Source organism: Psammomys obesus, unplaced genomic scaffold (assembly GCF_907164565.1).
Source record: "Psammomys obesus unplaced genomic scaffold, mPsaObe1.curated_primary_1811, whole genome shotgun sequence".
In the NCBI taxonomy this organism is placed as follows: Eukaryota; Metazoa; Chordata; class Mammalia; order Rodentia; family Muridae; genus Psammomys; species Psammomys obesus.
Window position 1 is genome coordinate 14,667,595 of NW_026596057.1, and position 15,019 is coordinate 14,682,613.

Here is a 15,019-nt window from a genome sequence, read left to right on the forward strand (position 1 = left end):
AAAAAAAAAAAAAAAAAAAAAAAAAGGACACTTATTTATTTGTGCATTTCTCACGCATGCGCCCACAATACAGCATGGATGGTTAGAGGACCACTTGAAGGAGCTGGCTCTCACTCCCCTGGGTGGGCTCTCGGGGTCAAAGCCAGGTCATCCGGCTTGGCAGTGGGCCTTTCCCGTCTCACCATTCTTAAAAGGAAGGCCATTTTCGGGGAAAGATGGCTTTTGACAGTTGGGAGTTGAGTAAGGGCAGCTGGACACTGAAGACGGACCACCTCCTATCTCACCAGGCCCTCCCAGGAGTGAGGGTCCAGGGAGGATCCTGTGGCCAGGTCAGGCCTCTTGTCGGGGAATCTCCTCTTCGGGGACTGGCTGGGGTGCACAGCAAGGGACTGACCCATGGGAACTCTTGATTTTACGCTCTCTCTACTCTCGATAGATGATGCACACTTTCAAAAAATAAACACAAGCCCACCATTCCTACGAACTTGGGAGGGAGGCTCTACAGTCTGAGTGAGGGAAACGGCTGCACTCCACATTTTACAACTTGCTTCCCAGACCATCCATTTCTGGTTCGTTTATAAACTCACTTTGTGGCCCAAGGTGAAGCCGAATGGCCCCGAGTCCACAGAGGTGACCTCAACTCCTTCCTCCCTCGAGCTCTGGACCTGCCCCTCTGGTCTCACGGGGTGGGCAGAGAAATCACCAGAAGAAAGCCTTTGGCTCAGCACCTGTTCTTGCAGAAGGTAAACACTTAACAGAGACAGATTTCTGCTGTAGTCAGGCTGGATTCCTCATCACAGCCCTTACTCGCACGAGGTGAGAAGGCATGAAGTTGCCAAGCTGTTGGCTACCAGACCCATCAGTCTGTTTAACTCTGGCTAAAAGCAGAGAATAATGGGCACGGTACCAAGTCTCCCGGCTTCAGCTCGAGCGTGAATTCTGAAACTGAGGAAAAGACAACATGCATGCTCAGGCATACGAGACAACTCTGTGTGCCTCACAGTCCAGAGCAAACAGAGCACTGTGGTTTCCCAGCCAAAACAAAGACAAGATCAGAGGAGAGGGCTGAGAGCTCAAGGGATTTGGGTTTTCCAGTTGGATCTGCACTCTGACAAGTGCTCTCAATGGGCTGTCCTCCGTCTCACCCCCCGTCAGTTAAGCGTTTGTCCGGTAAACACACTCAGCTCTTTCTGTTGACCGGCATATTATGGTGTGAGACCAAGTGCGGAAGGCTGGGTGGGTGGCTGGAGGAGAGACACTCCTAAGCGGCGTGGGCACCCCTGCTGTCCCTTCCTTATTCTAGGACATGTAGAAGAACGCCTTCAGCTCTCTGGGTCACTAGGGAAGAAAGGTACGTCCCTGTCCTCTTGGCCACAGTTTCAAAGGATCCCTGTGCCTGGTGACCACACAACAGGACGGGCCTGGACTAAGCCAGCTGCTGCAGGAGTCTGTGGCCCGTGGCGAGCACACGTGCATATGAGGTTGACTATCTCTTTACACGCTCGCTGCTCAGCTCCAGCCTGTTTCAGATCTAACAACACTGTTCAGCAAATACGGCGAGTCAGTGAGGCCCACGCACCAACTCAAAATAGATCCAATGAAACTAAGTCCAGAGCAGCAAACCTCTGTCTCTGACCTGATGGGGGAATCTTATCACAGCTGTGGGCATTTCTGACACCCTTCTCCTGGCAGACAACATGCTTTAAGTGGGGTAATTTTAATTCTCGGACTGCTCACGGCTTTGTAATGTGCAGTGTGGGTTACAGTATTCAGACAAGGCCCACATTGATTTTTAACAAAAGGCTTCTATATTTTAATGCAAATCTAAGGACTGTGCATGGTCTAAGTTCACAGAAGACTATTCAAAACCTTAAAATTTCGTGAAACATAAATAACACAGAACCCTACATTGAAGCCCTTTGTAATATTCACATTTTCTCCTAATCTGAAAAGAAATATCATCTCTGTTTCAAACACCAGAGCTGAATGTAAACACGGTGCTGACCACCCTTTTGGTTCTACAAATCTTCTCTTAGCTTTCACCAACAGGTGGATTACCTATCATGATCCTAAAGGAGATAAAATATCCTTCTTTTAAAAATTGTTACAAATATTTATTTAAAAGTGCAATTTAAAAGTTAGCCGGGCAAGCACATCATTGGGAATAACAAAACAAAACAAAACAAAACAAAACAAGGACCCAAAAATCAAAATCCCAAGGAATATGAACAACCCAGGATTTTTTAAAAAGTCGGCGTGCTAAGGAATGCACAGAAAGGCAAAGCAAGGGAGGTCAAAGGTCAAGCTGTCCAAATGCTGCTCTTCCCAGCACAGAAGAAGACTGAGCGCAGCCTCCATTGTGAAAGGCTGGCTCTAGCCCTGACAGCTACTTTAATACCAGATTATACATCAGGGATGTTATAAAAAAATCCCTCATGTGTGCGCACATGTGAGGCATCTAAAAAGTCACCCAGTGCCTGAAGTTTAGTGTCAGCGGTTTCAGCTACTTCAACCCAATAAACCATCTGTCAGTGAATTTGGACTGGCTCAGTTACTCAAATGGAGGATGAAGTCAAGTTGTCATCTTAGAGACCAGAGTCTCCAGTTCTCTTACCCATCCATGCTGTTACTCACAGAGTGAGGGACCTCTGGTCCAGAACCAGCCTTTTTGTGTCAGGATAGTTTCTGCACGGACATAATAAATGTGCCATCGAATAACAGCATCAAGGAGAAGGCATGTCCCACCCAGCGGAGTGCTGCTATGCTGTCCCACACTGTGTGGAGGGGCACACTAAATAGGCATGCCGCACCTCTGGGAGAAGACCCTGGGACAGAGCAAGTCGGCAGGTCTGGCCTGGCCTCTGGAGACACCACCAGCCCCTCGATAAGCTGGACCAACACAGGTACTGCTGCTCTCAACTGCTCCTGTCCATTGAAGCTATTTGTCATCAGCACTCCCAAGCCCCCAGAGATTTCACTATTTCCTGTTGCGTAACTCTGCCACAAAGACACCCCGAAGAGCAATTTAATCTCAGGTCTCGCCCAGCAAAATGAAGCGCTGCATTTCTGTCACGAGGCGTTTCTGAGGCTTCTGTCCTCAGCCAGCTCTCGGGTCTAAGAAATGCAACAGCAATGGGAAATGTATATCCCTAGATGCCCTCATTCTTGCCAGATTTCTTTTGAAGGGACAGTGGCACCCATCGAAGCAGGGAAAGGGTCTGAGAAGAAGGAAAGGCTGCCAGAGACCAACAGAATGAGTGACAGAGTGAGTGAGTCCGTAGTTTCTTCTGATGACTCTGAGTCCTTCCTTCCTCAAGGAGCCAGGTCCAGTAAGGCAAAGCAGTGGCTCGCTGTCCTCAGGAAGAAAAGGCAGCCAGGGCTTCTGCTATCTAGCCAGGAGTGCAGTCACCTCTTCCTCTTCCAAGCTTGCCCTTCCAGCGCTGGGAGAGAGGGCCGTCTCAGTGGTGGAGTCACACAGAGGAAGCAGGGCAGAGGCGTGTTTCTGGGAGAGGAATGTACGTGGTGGAGTGCGAGCTTCCCCTCTCCCCTCGGTCCGCGTGCACAAGGGCCTGAGGAGGGCCATCATCACAGCACTAGGAAGAGGATCAGCACGACCAACAGGACTGCAAAGAGGATGGCTATGGCACACCACTGGCGCCGATCTGGAAGGCAGGACAGAGAGATGACCTCAGGCACTCCCCTCCCTGAGACATGGGGACTCAGACTTAAGGACAGCACCGCTGAAGCAGAGGAGGGACAGAGCATGCACATGAAGGGACAGAGCGGATCCTGACCCTGCCCAGGCACCAGGCTCCCTTACTGTTCTGGGGGTCTACACTTCAGACCCCTACAACTACAACAATCTACAACTCTGTCAGGAAGTGTAGGCTTTGAGTCCCGAGCCTTTAGCTGAAGTCTATGGATCTTAGCTTTCTGCTGGTGGTTGCTGCACCAGGGAAAAGGCTGCTGGCACCTATGTGACAGATCAAAGCCCTCCTGCTTTAATCTCCCACCAAAGAATGCAATGCGCATGCTCTTCTCTTCGTGAGCACTGTGAGAGGGTGGATAGAAGATGAAATCCACTGCAGGTTGTTTCAGGAAATGAACAGCTGAGAAGCAAGCTCCCACAGCAGAGAATGATTGATTTCCTATCACACCTAGACTCCCGAGCCAGGGACGGTGCGCGGACGACTTACACCGTGTGTCTGTAAATGACAGCCAATGCTTTCTGAAACCTTCAGCCCAAGAGTTGGGAGCAAGTGGCACAGGATACAGAGAGGACAGAGTTCCTCTGTATGGGTGTAAGACAGAAGGGCAGACAGGCCCAGGGATGCTGCTGAAGCCCACATCCTGAGTGTCCAGCAGCTGCCCACAAGACCCCTGTAAAGGTTAAATAACCACTGCGTCACACGCTGTACAGGGCCAAGCCTGAGGCACTCACGGAGACACCACCATTAGGATGCTTATATAACTAGGAGAACGGTGGACCATGCAAGTGGCATTTCCACTAGCAAGTTCTAGTGTCCTCCACAAAGGACCAGGATGACACAAAAGAATGTTACCAGAAGCAAGGCATGCTGGGTATGCCTGTTAAGTCAGCACTAGGAAGGCTGAAACAGGAGGATTCCCACAGACAGACAGCCCAGGCTACACAACAAATACCAAATCAGCCAGAGCTATACACATTGTTACAGGACAAAAAGCAAAGAGCGACGATGAGGGATGACAAGAGTGCAGAACTGTCTGCTGCACAGGAATGAGACCCACCTCCCTGAACCCAGGGAAAAAGAAGGCATGATAGCACGCGGCTGGAACCCAGTGCTGGTGGGCAGCAGAGAGAGGCAGAGCCTTGAGATCCTGCTGGCCAGCCATTCTAGCAAAAATGACAAGTAAAAATAAGGCAGGTGACCGAGGAAGACACTCAAACTTGACCTCCAGCCCCCACACGCTCGTACGTGTCATCATCTGGAAAGGCAGCCAGCTGGTAGGAGTGAGACAGCACTGAAGCATAAAGGTGAACGAAAAGGTGTGAAGGGTGTTAACGTCTACTGGAGCGCTCCAGACTTCAGCCTGGCGCAGCTTCCATAAGCATACTGTAGGATGGTCTGAATTTGGAGAAACGGCACAACTCTCCACAGAGCAACTCACGTACTTCACGCATGCCATGGGATCAGCGTCTTAGCTGTGAATGCCAAGAAGGGCAACAAACACATTCTTCCTGGGCCAATGCCTTGTCTACCCCCACACCAGAAGCTCGTCCAGTAACCAGGACGCAGGTCTGCCCACTCCTTCTGTCTGAAGCAAGGCTGCTCTGAGGGTGAGGAGGTCTATAGAGGGGCAAATGCCAGCGCCTCAAAGCGCGCTCTCTAGCACTCATCATTTCTAGAGATACTGGACTGTAGTTTCCAGTCCCTCATGGAGGGGGCTGCTTCCCTGAACAACAGAAAACCTACAGACAAATCGTGGGAATCACGCCTGTGAGTGTGTGATTCCTTCCTCTACCTTAGTCCCAGCCGTGGCCGCCACTGCAACCTTGTGTAGCTGGGAACCATGAGCTGTGACTGGCCAGCTGCTGCAGTGTCCATGTGGACAACTCCAAAACAGAACCTGTCAGAGCAGTGGTTCTCACTGTTCCTAATGCTGCGACTTTAATACAGTTCCTCGTGTTGCAGTGACAGCCAACCATCAAGTTTTCACTGCTACTTCACAACTGTGCTGTTATAAATCGGAATGTACATATCTGATATGCGGTGCCTTGTAAAAGGGTCATTTGACAGCCCCCCAAAGGGGTCACAACCCACAGCTTGAGAACCACCGTGTTAAAGGGCAGCCCAACCCTGGTGAGTTTTACTTCCAGAGGCTCAGCCAGCCTGTCGGTGACCGTGGGAGAAACAGAAACATGTTAAGGTGCACTGGATATTCCATGTCCCTCACTTGATCACTACCCGATGTACACACTGATCGAAACATCCCTCTGTAGCTCATCAACATGTACAAATATTCGTTAACCCAAAAAATTAAATTAACCAAGAAGCTTTAGGGAACTAAAACTCTCTGGTATGATAGCATGAGGTTGGATACCTGTTGTATTTTTGTCAACACCCATACAATGGGCCTGGGGTGGTGGTGCACACCTTTAATCCCAGTACTGGGAGGCAGAGGCAGGCAGATCTCTGTGAGCTAGAGGCCAGCCTGGACTACATATCAAATTCCAAGCCATCCAGGCTTTCACAGTGACACCCAACTTAAAAAAAAAAAGAAAGAGAGAGAGAGAGAGAGAAGGGAAGGAAGGAAGGAAGGAAGGAAGGAAGGAAGGAAGGAAGGAAGGAAGGAAAGAAGAGAAGGTGTGATGTTTACACCTTCAATGCCAGCACCTGGGAGGCAGGCAGGCAGGCAGGTCTCCGTGAGTTCTAGTACAGACAGGGCTATGCAGACACCCTGTCTCAAAAACAAAGACAAAAAAGAAGAAAGCTTATTAATATAAAAAAATGCAATTACAAATCACTTTTCTTAAAAACAACTGCTATTTATCTGAGACAAAGCCACAGAAGGGAGTTGCTTCCTCCATCCTCTCCCACAGCCTCACACATACTTCCTGCCCCTCCCCCCTCCAGCATCCCACCGTGCTAAGTGCCAGATTTCCTATACCCACCCCACCTTTGAGAGTCCAAATTCTGCATTCCTCCAGCCAGCGTCTCTTGAGTAGCTGCACTAACAGGCTCTATCTCGAAGACCACTGCAGGAACTAACACAGCCCAGGCCTGCACTGTGAAAGCCATTTTCTTTGAAGTGGCTAAGCTGCTTCTGTGAGGCATGAATGAGGCAACCCTAGGGCACTATCGCCCCAGCACACATCTCAACACTTGTTGTATGGCTTCAAGCACACAAGGAAGGGGTCCTAACTACAGTTTTCCAGTAGCAGGCATGGCACTCAGAGCTGAAGCTTGTGCTCCACCACTGAGCTGTATGTCCTGCCAGAAGCAAGCTCAGAACAAAAGGAACACCAATGGTAGTTTCTTCCCAAAATATTTTCCTGTCTTCAAAAGAAAAAAACAATCAGACTGTTGGGGGGGTGGGGGGAACCCTGGCATTATTCAAAAGAGTATTTTTTCTCTGGGTAAGAGAAAGGCAAATTACTGGCTCTCTAGGGTCATTTATAAAAGTGAGTGTGGGGTCTTGGCCCACTTCTCCAATGAAGCAGCCAGCCAAGAAGGGATGGGTGGGCCTGGCTCTCGAGAGCCACTGGCGTGTTCCCAGAGCTGCTCCCATCAAACCCTGATGTTTTGAGACTGTCTGTATGTACAGGTTTGATAGCAAAGCAATGAACTCAACCAAAAGTAATGGAAGAGAAAAGAGACAATTACGAACTGCCTGGTCAATAAACTAAGGCCGGCACCAAAGCAGTATCTTCGGCAGCAAAAGTTAACACGGAGGTATTTCACGCTAACTGCTCTGTTGGCACAGTAGACAGCGGAGCGAGCAGTCGTGCCCTCTCTCCTGTACACAAATATGTCTCATGCTGTTTCCCAAACTTTCCCCTCTGGAGAAAGTGGAATAACGCACAGGAGAGCTTCGGTGCTGCAGACACTCGGCAGGACTTTCCTCTACTCCTTCACTTCCTTCATACCCGGACAGATCCCGTTTGTTCACTTGCTCGTCCCTAACAGAGCGGATGCTGAAGGCGCTACGTGACTGCACAACTACCACACACACGGTGACAGGCCTGGTGCTTAAACTGGTTATGCAATACTGCCTTAAAGCAACATTCTTTTTCAAAATACACAGATTCTGAGGAGAAAGACTCTGTGGGTGAAGAGTGCTGGTTAAGCATGAGAAGCTGAGTTCGGATCCCCCCCACCAAGCGTGCTGGCATGGGCCTAGACCCACAGTGCTGGGTTGGGGAAAGGAAAGGAAACAGAAGTAGGTCTTCACACTGGTCAGCCAGGCTGGCCAAAATGGTGAGGTTCAGGTTAATGAGCGACTTAGCCTTAAGATAGATAGATAGATAATAGATAGATGATAGATAAGGCTCAGGGCTAAAAAGGTGGTTCAGTGGTTAAGAGCACTGGCCGCTCTTCCAGAGGACCCAGTTTCAATTCCCAGCAACCACATGGTAGCTCACACTGTCTATAATTCCAGTTCCAGGGGACCCAACAACCCCACACAGACATATGCAGGTAAAACACCAATGCGCATAAAATAAAAATTAATAATAATAACAACAACAATAATGCTGAGAGGCTGGTGAGATGGCAGAGTGGGGAGGAACTTGCTGCCGAGCCTGACAACCTGATTCGATCTCCAGAACCTACACGGTAAAAGGAATCAAGTTGTCTTCTGACCTACACATACATGTGCACACAAGCACACCACAGACAGACAAACAGTAAAGTAAAAATGAACTCTGGTCTCCACATATACACACATATGTATAGCACACTCATACATAAAACAAATACATACATGAGCCAGAGGACTATAGGTAGAAGAGGAGAGAACAGAGGAACTAGATAGCAAATTTCCAACCCATCTCTCATCGAGGGGAAGGCACACGGGGCTGCTGCCTGCTTCCTACATATGCACAGCTTCGGGCAAAGAACCTGCTTGAAGCAGAACGGCACTTGGACTAGAGAAAAAGGAGTAACTCTAGACACGAGCTTCTTTTTGGTTTGGATCTGATGGGTCCTTGTCCTTTAGGGTCTTTTCTACCTTGCAATACTTTTAAATGTTTACAGAGCATGAAGACACTGTTAAACACTTTTGCATTATTATTCATTCAGTGCTCACCATTTGGTGATTCTTGGCACAGAACATGGGGGCCTCACCCATGCCTGGTTTAAGTACTCTACCACTAAATTAATCACAACCCTCAATTTTTTGGTTAAAAAATGAAAGCTAGACAGTATTCTGTAACTTTGCTGGGAGGAAAACTGCGGAAGAGTACACAGGCATTTGTATTTCAGTTTTCCATGTCACATACACCTCACAAGGACACCAACAAGGAAATGAAGTGTCAGGAAATGGGGTTGGGGAGGAGATGTCTATTAATGACAGGGCATCCTATGGTCCAAAGGCACTCAAATAACCACAAGAAATGCCTCAGTTCTTTCTCCAAGCAACCCCCTCCAGGTAAAGGGGAGATACTGGGTTTTGACTTAAAATATATCATTTCCTGTCTACAGGGGAGGTGATTTGTAGTAATAAAAAAAACAAAAACAAATGTAGGCTAATGTAGTCATTAGAAAACATCACACAGTAACTGGCCCGAAACTTACTTCTTCATCCCCAGCCCGGCACACATTTGCTAGGACAGCACTTTATAAGGTCACCATAGTCTGAAGTAGTAGGTATTTTTCTAATGATGAAAGGAAGATAGTTCAGAGAAAGAAGCAACTGGTTTATCAACAGCAACTTTAAGTAAGTTCCCTAGGGCTGGTGAGCAAAAGAGCCTGCTGCCATGCCTGATGCACACATGTGCCGTAGAAAGTCTGCACACACACACACACACACACCACACGCACACACACACACACCACACGCTAAAACAAAAATATTAGAAGAAAAATGTTACGTTCTCGAATGTAGCAAGAGAAATAGAAAAAAGTAAAAACAGGATTTTGTGATTGCAAGGAAGCTGCTCCACTGGGAGAACACTCAGCAACAGATGTTGGGCACAAGACCCTTCTCCAGAGTTTGGCCCACAACACCAGCCTCTACACTGGAATTCCATTTTCTCACCCTAGAGCAGCAGACAACATGGCTCAGGCAAGAGAGGGTCACAGACAGAGCTCAGCAGGATTCCCAAGAGTTACACATACATACCACTGGTCATGTGAGACACTTTCGCAAGTTTCTTCATCACATTGTCCAGTCGAGACTGAGTGCTCTCCAGCTCGTGAGAGAAATCATCCAGCATCCTGGAGAGAGAGAGGAGAGTGTGGTGGTAAGCAGAGCCTTGGATCTGCTGTGCGATGAAGTTAGGCCTGGGCTTCCTTCTCAAGCCAGGTAACAAGGAACTTCTGGGCAGGATTCTGCTCTAATGCCTCAAATACTTGGGACAGCTTACATTTAAAAAAAAAAATAATAATAAATTTGGAAAATCTATGCTCAATAAAAAGATAAGTTTCATATGCTGTAGAGTAGTCAACATCAAGCATGCTTCTTTCTGCAGAAGAACCCATGAGAACCACAGCAACAGTCAGCTTAGCTGAGGTTTTCCATTGCATGAGTCTGCTGCACATGAAACCCCTGGATTTGTAGATTCAGAACTGCAGACAAGTCACTATGGCTCTCACTGTACAACACTGCCAGCTCAGGCACAGTGCCAGCAGAGAGCCAGGCTTTGCCACCTTCAACAACTCTTTGAGACTCTTCTGATACCTTTTAAACAGAGTGACTCTACCAAACCAATTCCTGTCAAGGCGGGCCTGCAAGAAGCACGTGATCCACAAAAGTGCTTTTGTCAATGTGAGTTAAGAAGGGTACTTTAAATCTGACAGGTTCTCTCCTTTGAAGCACTCTGCCTTCTTAGAAGTTAAAAGCCGGGGGCTGGAGAGAAGGCTCAGGGGTTAAGAGCACTGTCTGCTCTTCCAAAGGCCCTGAGTTCAATTCCCAGCAACCACATGGTGGCCCATAACCATCTATAATGACATCTGGTGTCCTCTATTGGTGCATGCAGGGAGAGTACTGTATAAATAATAAATAAATCTTAAAAAAAACAAAAAGTTAAAAGCCAGAGACCTAACACCCCTGATGGTGTATGGAGTAGGGTAGGGATGGTGTGTGTGTGTTTACGGTGTGGAGGGGGCTCTAGAAAACACAGCACTGAATACTGTGTTGTATTCTAGCAACCCTTATTTCATAAATTACTGCACATTCCAGACTTCAACTTCTGACTAGTACATGATTAGTGTGAGGCTAAAATTAACACACCAGTTAGTACCACAGCTTCCTACAAAGACCTTATTTACTCTGACAGTATCACTGGCAGCTATAAACCGCTGCTCTGGGTACAAGCCCACAAAGGACACAGGACAGTCCCTCAGGGTCTGGAGCCACCAAATCCTCATTGAGGCAACTATCACACTGCACACTGACAACTAGGTAAGTAAGCCTTTGTTCTACACCTGAGTTTTCAAATTAAAATACACTGAGCTCATCCTGGATCCTGGCAGCACTTTGGTCCTGTGGTAGGCCAAGCACTGAAAACAGGGGCCACTGTGTGTGCTGGGCGTAACTGTTTGACTAAAGCTAAAACAGGCACCTCATCAATCCTCAGCTAAGTACAGCCACGACCAAGCTTCTGCCCAAAAGAAATACCATGCGGGGCACAAATGCCACTCTGCATTTTCTGGCAGCTGTGCTTTCTCAAAGGTTTTTCAAATTGAGCCAGGCTCTCTCAGGTAGTCCAGGCTGGCCTTGAACTTACAAGACTGATCCTTGACTTCTGACCCTCCTGCCTCTATCCTCCAAATGTGTGACCCACCAGACCTGGCTAATGCAGGGCTGTGGACTATGCACTGGGTAAGCGCTATACCAGATGGCCTCTGAAATTAATTTCTAACTATCTTTTATCCAGTCTACTATATCCAAAATATCACTTCAGCGTGTAATATAAAGATTATTAATAAACTCCTCTGCCCCTCTGCTTCAAACTCAAGCATTCATTTTTGGCTCACAGCACATCTTCATTCAGTCTGGCTATATCCCACGTGCTCAGTAGCCACATGAGGATGGTGGCTATTCTCCTATACAGCACATGCATCAGGCCAAGGCCCATATTTCTTCCTTTTATTTTTATCAGATCATAAACACACAGCTTAGAGAGCAAAACAGTCCGACAGTGATTTTAGGTTAAGCTGCAGTTCTTGTCTGCTCCATATGCCTTCCCGTCACCTCAGCTCCTTCCGGGAGGTCTCCACTTCTGAAGTTGCAAGTTTGTATCCTCCCATGCTGACTTTTGTCCTCGGACTTCACTTGAAGGCGCAGCACTATCAGACTGGGATTCGGCCCTAGACCATGGAGTTCGCAGCCCTGCACCCTGCCCACTTCTCGGATATAGGTGTGTCACAATTTGATTAGGTCAGTATTCAACATTAACATTAAGCCAGCTGATGCAGGCCAGTCCCAGGTTTGTGGTGGGAATCACGCGGCTCCACGCTCACACCCCGGTGGTCAGCTTTCTCTGGCCTACGGAATGCACAGCTAGCCACCTGCCCGCTTTCCATCGTCTAAGCTGGTGTGTGACTGCTGGTTCCGGTTCTATCTTCTTTATAACTTTGCAAAACCATTTCTGTTATTGCCGTGGTGACTTGAAGGGAATGGAGATACAGACCATCTTTAAATAGGCATATCTTAGGTTGTCTCTCTTCTCAAGCTGCCTCACCAACAAAGTGGCTACAGCTCCTTTCCATTTTGAATAGAAACTTCCCCGTGTGTTTGGGTTCCTGTTACTCTAGATTTCCACCTGGCACAGCCACCTGGCTCCACTCTGATACACCATCTAAAAACCAGCACCTGCTCACATCATCACTCCAAAAATTGCTTCCCTACCCTCTCTCCACACTGAAAAGGGAAAGCTCTATCTCCTTGTCACGCTGACAAGGCTCTCCCTGCTGCCCTCTGACTCTCCCCAGGAGCTCCTTCCCTCCTACCCCCACCACTAACATCTGCAGTCACTGGCTCTCTCTCGGCCACCTATCTTCTAAACATCCAGGTTTCAGCTGAGCCTCTTTCTTGGAAAAAATAGGGCTCTCCAGTTGGCTGAACTGGCCTGTCGCAGGGCCAGTGGCTCTCTCTCCCCTGCCACCATAGGACTGTATCCCTTCGTTTATGCAGTATGTGCTGGGCCCGGAAAGCGGCAAACAAGCTGAATGGCAGGCAGTGTCTATCCTGCTAACGCCTATACCCAGGGCCTCCCATAGAGCCTGGTGCAGAACAAGTGCCTAGGGAGAGCTGGTGACAAGCATGTGTAACAGTGAACATTAACGCTGGGGTGGAGTTTCTGGAGCACCTTGGTAGAGATCCCCATCCACCCAGGAAAAGATAAGTAGAATGGTATCATATGGCAGCATTCAAGAAAGCCGTCTTTGCTTATCATACTCTAGACTGTAAAAGACAAGTTCTTCAGCAAAAACAATTTCAAAGAGTTATGTTTTGGTTTTTGTTTTTTCTTTGTTTTGAAAGAGAATATTGTTTTTTGCTAATTAAAATAAAATCTAAATGTTCTTTTATACTGTTATGATTTATGTTCAATGTGGTAGGTCCTGGGATGACAGCTGACAGTCCTAACACCACCTTCACACATCACCCTTCAGGCTGTCATCCTCTTCAGAGCACTAGCTCCTACGGTCACAGCCCTAGCTTCTTCCCAGTCCTAACTATGATCAGAGAAATTTGTGTATCTTTTAAAGGGTTTTTAAAGTAACAGCTTTGCCTACACCACAGTTGGAATTCTATCTGGGAGATTTGCTTCTTGGGGAGAGCCACTCTGTACAACAAAGTAAAAACTGCAACCATAAATTAAGTAGCTTTTCTCCTTAACAACCATGTAATTCACTGCTAGGCTTTCAGGGTGTCATGGGAGGGATCCCCCCCCCCCCAGCGACACTGCAGATAAGGGCAGCTCACTACTCACACTGCCTGTTCCTCCAGCTCCCCTCCGATGCGCTGGGACATGTTCTTCAGCACCCCGATGCTGCCAGAGACCAGCTCCAACTGCTCATCCTGCTGTTCCACAATCAACTGGTGCCAGAGAAACGGAAATAAGCAATTAAAATCCATCTTACCTGGTTCCAAGCCCAGCACTCCAGCAGCTGCTAGTTTCTTTGCCAGCTTGGGACAATTCACATTCAAAAGCAAAGCCCAGAAATCAGAGAACCAGACCATTGCCTCTGAGAACACACTGCTCCAAAGATGGGACTGTCAAACTACTGCTCCCCTGCTGATCCAACTTGCGGACAGTCAGCAGGGCTTGAAACCACCAGGAGAGATGTACTCAGCTTGGCTGAGGTCCAAGAAGGGAACAGACAATAGCCAAAAGCACACAAGCATGTGACCACCACATCAGGGGTTGGTTCGGAAGAGGAAGCCCACTGCCAAGATCAAGGTCTCCATCCATAACATACTGCCACAGCGCCAGTGAAAGACAGCCTAGCAATCTAGGATCTGGGAAGACTGCATACAGTCCTTTTCTTCTTCAAGGACAGTAAGCTACCTCAAAGACAACTGGTGGCTGACAAAGACATACCTTCAACTGTTCTGTGGGTGCCTCACTCTTTTAAAACCTTTGTTTCATTGTAACATGTCGAGCACAAGCAACATGATAATGTAAATAGAACAAAACAGCACAAAGCCTACATATATACATAAACACAATATTTATGAAACAAAGTTTCAATAGACAGATGATTCTCATATCCTGATACATAATATAATTGTCAGCTTCCTTTTACTAGCATAGCTATCCATAAAAGCAACAACACAAACTGGCCTACAATCTCAACACACACAAAGGTGAGGCAGATGATTATGAGTTTGAGGCCAGCCTGGACTACCTCAATAAAACAATAACAATAAATACATAAATAAACACAACATGAAGACAATTCTACACTTCAATCTCTATCAAAGAAACCGTTTATATTTATATAATGGAACAAATTAACAACTTTCAAAGGACTCAATGTTTCTGAAAGTATCTTTGTTAAACAAAAACCTGAATGTATAAATAAGAGGTTGAGGAAGAGGGATTGTTTTCTTTTTTAAAATCCTTGGTCTTGGGGCTGGAGCGATGGCTCAGAGCACTGACTGTTCTTCCAAAGGCTCTGAGTTCAATTCCCAGCAGCCACATGATGGCTCATAGCCATCTATAATGAGATATGATGCCCTTTTCTGGCGTGCAGGCAGAATACTATATAAATAATAAATGAAAGAAAGAAAGAGAGAGAGAGAGAGAAAGAAAGAAAGGAAGGAAGGAAGGAAGGAAGGAAGGAAGGAAGGAAGGAAGGAAGGAAGGAAG

The 15,019-nt window shown here is 47.4% G+C and overlaps 1 protein-coding gene across 1 annotated transcript in view; it reads right to left on the minus strand.

Moving 5' to 3' along the window:
* Positions 1-31: 31 nt before the first annotated feature.
* Positions 32-15,019, minus strand: part of Stx6 (syntaxin 6) — a 43,898-nt gene continuing 28,910 nt past the window's right edge. Inside the window, exons 6-8 of the mRNA XM_055624601.1 lie at positions 13,637-13,743; positions 9,823-9,917; positions 32-3,662 (exon numbers count right to left, since the gene is read on the minus strand). Coding sequence (XP_055480576.1) covers positions 3,586-3,662; positions 9,823-9,917; positions 13,637-13,743 — 279 coding nt within the window. The 3' untranslated portion in view covers positions 32-3,585. The remainder of the gene's footprint in view (positions 3,663-9,822; positions 9,918-13,636; positions 13,744-15,019) is intronic.